The sequence below is a fragment of the Gastrolobium bilobum genome, unplaced genomic scaffold (assembly GCF_033153095.1).
Source record: "Gastrolobium bilobum isolate Gb01-03AN ecotype WA unplaced genomic scaffold, APGP_CSIRO_Gbil_v1 utg21582, whole genome shotgun sequence".
Lineage (NCBI taxonomy): Eukaryota > Viridiplantae > Streptophyta > Magnoliopsida > Fabales > Fabaceae > Gastrolobium > Gastrolobium bilobum.
The window spans coordinates 16,744-23,008 of NW_026899045.1; the positions used below are offsets into that span (position 1 = coordinate 16,744).

The 6,265-nt window shown below is 37.5% G+C and overlaps 1 protein-coding gene across 1 annotated transcript; it reads left to right on the forward strand.

The window, feature by feature from the left end:
- Window positions 1–401: 401 nt before the first annotated feature.
- On the forward strand, window positions 402–5,679 carry LOC133286492 (TMV resistance protein N-like). The gene is made up of 5 exons (XM_061483909.1): window positions 402–859; window positions 1,131–2,229; window positions 2,332–2,607; window positions 2,727–3,530; window positions 3,993–5,679. The coding sequence occupies exons 1-5, from the start codon at window positions 402–404 to the stop codon at window positions 5,481–5,483; spliced, it is 4,128 nt and encodes a 1,375-aa protein (XP_061339893.1). The 3' UTR covers window positions 5,484–5,679.
- The last annotated feature ends 586 nt before the right edge of the window (window positions 5,680–6,265 follow it).

Consider the following 6,265-nt stretch of genomic DNA (forward strand, 5'->3'; position numbering starts at 1 on the left):
CGTGTTTCAAAAGGTGTCCAAATATGTTGATCGCGTGTTGGATTCGGTTAAAATCGCGTGTCCCTTTAGTCAACATGTTCTAAAAAATTGACCACGTGTAGAATGCATTAAGGAATGTGTTGGTGTCCCGCACACAATTTTTTCCAAAATTGACGAGTCCATGCTTCAGAGTATATATATATATAAAATGAAAAAAAAAAAACTTGTGATCTTATTTTCTTCTTTAATTTCCCATTTCCTGCGAACTCGACAGCATCTAGCTGCTTGGTTCATTTGTGGCCCACTGGTATGAGTATTTAAATATTAAAGACCCATGCTTCAATCATATAAGACGCGTGAAGTTATACCAATCTCCCAAGCTTACGCTCTGCAAAAGTCTCTAGTCAACTCTCATTAATATCATGGCAAATCATGATGCAACATCCTCAGATTTCAGCTATGATGTTTTTCTTAGTTTTAGATGCGGAAGCAGCAACGCATTGGTTGACCGTCTCGTTCGAGCTTTGCTTGATAAAGGAATCAACACCTTTAGGGATCAGGGAAAACTGAGGATAGGGGATGATGAAATTGAGAAGTCCAGAATGTCAATGGTTGTGCTCTGTGAAAACTATGCATCTTCCATCCGTTGCCTTGATGAACTAGCCAAGATCACTGAGTATATTGACAACAAGAGAAAACATGTTACGGCAATTTTTTACAAAGTGGAACCATCAGATATACGGAAACAAAGAAATTCTTATGAAGCAGCCATGACTGAACATGAAAAGACCTACGGAAAAGACTCGGAAAAGGTGAAAGCATGGAGGTCAGCTTTGACTAGAGTATGCGACATAAGCGGAAAACATTGCAAGGACGATTCGTAAGTTATTTATGAATCCCTTCACCTGTTTCCAAGTTACAAATCTTTTGATTGTTAATTTGTTATTAATGTGTTGGGCATGACTGATATTTTTTTTATTATATGTTGATAAGTATTGGGGAACATGGAAGATTTTAATCATGTTTTTGTAACAAGTGAGGTCTTTGTTAGAGTCTAAATTCTGTCAGTACAGGATTTTAATCATGTAATTTTTTATTTTTTTTTATTTTCAGTACTATAATGAAATAGGAAGAGTATTATGTTCCTGCAGGTTTGAATCTGAGCTTATTGAGAAGATTGTTAAAGACACATTGACTAAAGTAGCTCCAGCGCCTTTACAAATAAACCACGGAGTTGGACTTGATTCTCACTTTGAACAGGTGAAGTCACTCATAGATATTGGGTCTAATGATACCGTTCGCATGTTGGGAATTTATGGAGCTGGTGGAATTGGCAAAACCGCATTTGCCGTATGTATCTATAACAAGATCAGGCATGAATTTGGTGCTGCAAGTTTTCTTGTTAATGTCAGAGAAAAATCAGAAAAAAGCATTAAAGGCCTGGAGGATCTCCAAAAGGAACTTCTATCTCAGATGGGTGAGGAGACAGAAACCATGGTGGGCAGTGCATTTAAAGGAGGTATTGAACTCAAACGCAGGCTTGGCCATAGAAGAGTTCTTCTGGTTTTGGATGATGTCAATGCGATGAAACAATTGGAATCACTGGCTGGAGGATGTGATTGGTTTGGTTCTGGTAGCAGGATCATTATAACAACAAGGGATGAAGCTGTGCTAGATAATCATGATGTGGGAATTAAGAAATATAAAATGGAGGAGCTAAATGATCGTGACTCTCTTGAACTCTTTTGCTGGTATGCCTTTAATATGAGAAGGCCTGCTGAAAACTTTGTAGATATCTCTACTCGTGCAGTAAGTTATGCAAAGGGTATTCCATTGGCTTTAAGAGTAATAGGATCCAATTTGAAGGATGGGAGTGTAGAGGAATGGGAAATTGAATTGGGCAAATATAGGAAGGTTCCAGATGCTGAGATTCAAGGTATACTAGAAATAAGCTACTATGGTCTGTCTGAATTAGAGAAGAAAATATTCTTGGACATTGCTTGCTTCTTCAAAGGAGAGAGATGGGAATATGTTAAAAGGATACTAGAGGCTTGTGATTTCTTTCCAACTATTCGAGTATTTGTCAGTAAATGTCTCATAACTATTGATGAAAATGGCTGCTTGGATATGCATGATCTAATACAAGACATGGGTAGAGAGATTGTTAGGAAGGAGTCACCATCAAGCCCCGGTAACCGCAGCAGATTATGGTCTTATAAAGACGTTCTCCAAGTACTCGAAGGAAACTCAGTAAGAATCCTCCTTTTTAACCTCCTCTTTGTTTTTATACCTTTATATGTTTTTCTAATACGGCAAATGTAATTGCTGTTATTCTCTGAATGTGTTTTATAGGGAAGTAGTACAATTGAAGGAATAATGCTTCATCCTCCTAGACATGAAGAAGTAGACCATTGGACTAATACTTCCTTCGAGAATATGAGGAACCTCAGAATTCTTATTGTTCGGAACACAACATTTTCAACAGGACCTAGTTATCTGTCAAATAGTTTACGGTTACTTGATTGGATGGGGTTCCCATCACAGTCTTTTCCAGCTGATTTTTATCCTCAAAGAATTGTTGACTTCAAGTTATCTCATAGTCCTTTGATATTGAAAAAGCCACTTCAGGTACATAAATTTTCATTCTCTCTCAATTTAAATACGTAACAAAATTGTCGTTAGCATGAGCTAAAATTAAATATATTTGAATATGCCCCTAATCATTATAAATATATTATGTTTCGTAGATATTTGAGGATTTGACATTCATCAATCTCTCCCAGTGTCAATACATAACTCAAATACCTGACTTGTCTGGAGCAAAAAATTTAAGAATATTGACACTTGACAGATGCCATAAATTGGATAAGTTTGATAAATCCATTGGATTTATGCCGAATCTTGTGTATTTAAGTGCATCAGAGTGCACCATGCTCAAAAGTTTTGTGCCAAGAATGTATTTGCCATCTCTCGAAGTGCTTTCATTTAATTTTTGCAAAAGACTTGAAGACTTCCCAGAAGTAATGCGAAAGATGGATAAGCCATTAAAGATTTGCATGATAAATACTGCTATTAAGGAATTTCCAAGGTCCATTTGTTACCTGACTGGGCTTGAGTATGTAGACTTGTCAAATTGCAAAGCACTCAAGGATCTATCAAGAGGCTTTTTATTGTTGCCAAAACTTGTCAAGTTAAAAATGGATGGAAGTTCTCAACTCGGAGAATCATTTAAAAGGTTCAAAGAGAGCCATTTAGTAGCAAATGGCTGCCCAAAATTAATGGCACTATATCTAAGCGAGGTTAATCTATCATGCGAAGATCTTTGCATAATTCTTCAAATATTTCCAAAATTGGAATACTTGGATGTATCGCATAATGATTTTGTATTCCTCCCAAAATGTATCACACAATCTTTGCCCTTGAAAAGTCTTGATGTGAGCTACTGCAGGAATCTTATGGAAATTCCAGAACTTCCCTTAAGTATTCAGAAAGTAGATGCGAGATACTGTCGATCCTTAACTTCAGAGGCATCAAGCATGCTATGGTCTAAGGTTTCACTACATCCTCCACTATTCACATAATGCTATTATTTATTCTTTGGTAAAATAATAGCTTAGTGTATGTTTTTATCTCTTTTTTTCCTTTTATGTATCTTCCTGTAAATTATTTGCTTTTCATTATTTCCGTTTTCTTGCATTCTAATATATTTTTGAAAGAGGTTTTTACCAAGATTTGAACCTGTAACCTTTAGCCACACAACAGCAACTTTACCACAGGCTCGCCCTCTTCCTTTTTCTTACATTCTAATAAGATATCCAATTCTTTTGTTATGACCATCCTCTTTTCATCCCTTTTTAATATTTTAATTTGAGTCATATCTCATGTTATACCTTTTATCAATTTTGCTGAAAAATTAATAACTGAAGTATGTAGTTATTGGTTAATGTATTGAGTTAGAAGTGTTGCCTTATTAATAGGTTAAGCAGCCCATTACTATCTTTTTGATGTCACAGGTTTGTAAGGAGATCCAAAGAATACAAGTTGTGATGCCAAAAACAGAAGTTCCAGATTGGTTTGACTCTGTTGGCAATGAAGATATTCCACTTTTCTGGGCTCGCCGAAAGTTCCCTGTTGTTGCTTTAGCATTTGTGTTCGAGGAAGTCAAAGAGAATGTTAAGATAGAGATGAATAACTCAGAATTCCTGCCTGGAGTTGTATCAGCTGATCAGTCCCACACTGTTGGCCTCCACTTGTTTATTGACGGGCAAGAAATATGTAGCAGAGCTAACCATTATTTCACTGTTGGGGAAAATCATGTGTTATTGTGTGATCTACGAGTTTTGTTCAGTGAAGAAGAGTGGCAGGGCCTTGATGCAAATCTCGGATATGATTGGAAGGCCATTCAGGTTCAATATGAATCACGGTTGAATCTGAGACGCTGGGGAGTTCATGTGTACAAGCAAGAAACAATCACAGATGATATCAGATTCGATCCTCCCAATTCAACAGAGAACATGCCACCATCGCATTTGGTTCCAAAAACAAATTCACAACAGAGAATAAGACATGTACAAAGTTTGGATCTATTAGAAATATTTGGCCAGTACTTGAATTTTTTAAAATTAGATCAAATTGCCTCTGTTACAAATGTAATATTGAGATCGTGGAGGAATGCAAAGGCTGATGATGTTAAAGAGGATGCTTCAGCCTCTGCCTATGGGGCAAGCTTAAAGCAAGAACAAGAAGAATTTGTGTGGGATGTGGCACAGGTTTTAGACATGTTGATGGAGAATGTACAGAAACAAGAAATTCAAAATTTAGGCCGATTGGTGGTAGAATTATTGACAGCACGGGCACAACTTATGAAGACAAAAGGCCATGAGATGTTGCACATCAATATAAACATGCCTATTATTCTAGATGAATGTGAATGTCACACTTCTAAAAATTTAGCTGAAGCTCCAAGCCGTCGCTATTGGGGAAGCTTCGAGCTAGAAGAAGGAGATCCACTTGTGTGGAGATTTTGGAAAAGCAACGAAGCCTTCGGGGAAAGGGTAAACACTGTTCTATTGAAATGCCAGCGTTCCTACGGGGAATCCTTGGAGGAAGAATATAACGATCCTGCATTGCAAGCATTAATGAGGAAGATAGAGCAAGACGCTATGAGATTGAATAAATCTTGGGGGAAAATGAAGGCATCAATTGTTTCAAAGAATGTCCCAGTTTCTGACAAATATATGATGGAAACAGCAATCATCATAGGACAAGAAAGACTGGGAAGGTTGGGATCTAATTTCAATAAGGCACCTTACGGGAAGTTAAGGGTGGAGCATGATGCGCAGAGCACTAATCAGAATCAGAAGCCGCATGAGTTAAGAGTGGAGCACAATGCTGAAAGCAATACTGGGAATCAGAATCAGAATCAAAAGCAGACCAGGTTTGGTTGGACCAAGATTTTTAATCGTAGAGCAGAAAAAAATGGGAAATCAGGAGACAAGGCATGAGGAGGAGTAGGGATGGCAAATACGCGGGTTGGCTAGTAACCCGCAAAAAATGAGCCAGGTTGGGTTGGCAATAATGAGCTGCCAACCTGGCTAGTTTCAACCCGTGAAAAAACGAGCAAACCTGCGGGTCAAACGAGCCAGTTCGCGGGTTGAGTTTTTTTTTTTTTTTTTTTAATAAGAAAAATACAAAATATAATATACAAAAATGAACAAAATCCACACATGTTGTCATCATTTTTCTTCCTTCTCTAAACTTAAGTCCCTAATCTTCTCACGTCCTGCCATATTTATATTGTTAGGCTGTGCTGACTCTGTTTGGTTCAAATATGTTACCCACCTGGTAGCAAGTGGTTCTGATTGTTTCTAGATGTTGATGCAAATTTGTTGTGAAGAAAATTTGAAACTAAAATATTTTTCTTTTATTTCTCATTTTGTAACCCTTTGTTTAAGCTAATGGAAGCCATATAGTTGGTGCATTAATATTACAGGGTCAATTAAATAAGCTGAAAACGAGCCAATTCACGAACAATTTTCGAGCCAACTCGCGAGCTATTTTTTCAAGCCAACCCACGAACCATATTTTTTAGCCAACCCTAACCCGACTCGGGTTGGGTTGGGGTTTTCTGGCTCGTTTTTTTTTGGAGCCAACTCTAACCCGGCTCGTTTTTTTCGGGTTGAATGAGGGTTGGGCCGGATTGGCCCATTTTGCCAACCCTAAGGAAGAGCTCCATGTAATGATTAGGGGAAAATGGAACAACTTTCTTTAGCAAGAATAATTATTT

What these genes read in the sequence shown, in the direction of transcription:
- LOC133286492 (XM_061483909.1), top strand. Translation starts at nt 402, where the DNA reads ATGGCAAATCATGATGCAACATCCTCAGATTTCAGCTATGATGTTTTT. An exon ending in AAGTACTCGAAGGAAACTCA is followed by an intron (nt 2,230 to 2,331) that starts GTAAGAATCCTC and finishes TGTGTTTTATAG; the next exon opens with GGAAGTAGTACAATTGAAGG. An exon ending in CAAGCATGCTATGGTCTAAG is followed by an intron (nt 3,531 to 3,992) that starts GTTTCACTACAT and finishes TTGATGTCACAG; the next exon opens with GTTTGTAAGGAGATCCAAAG.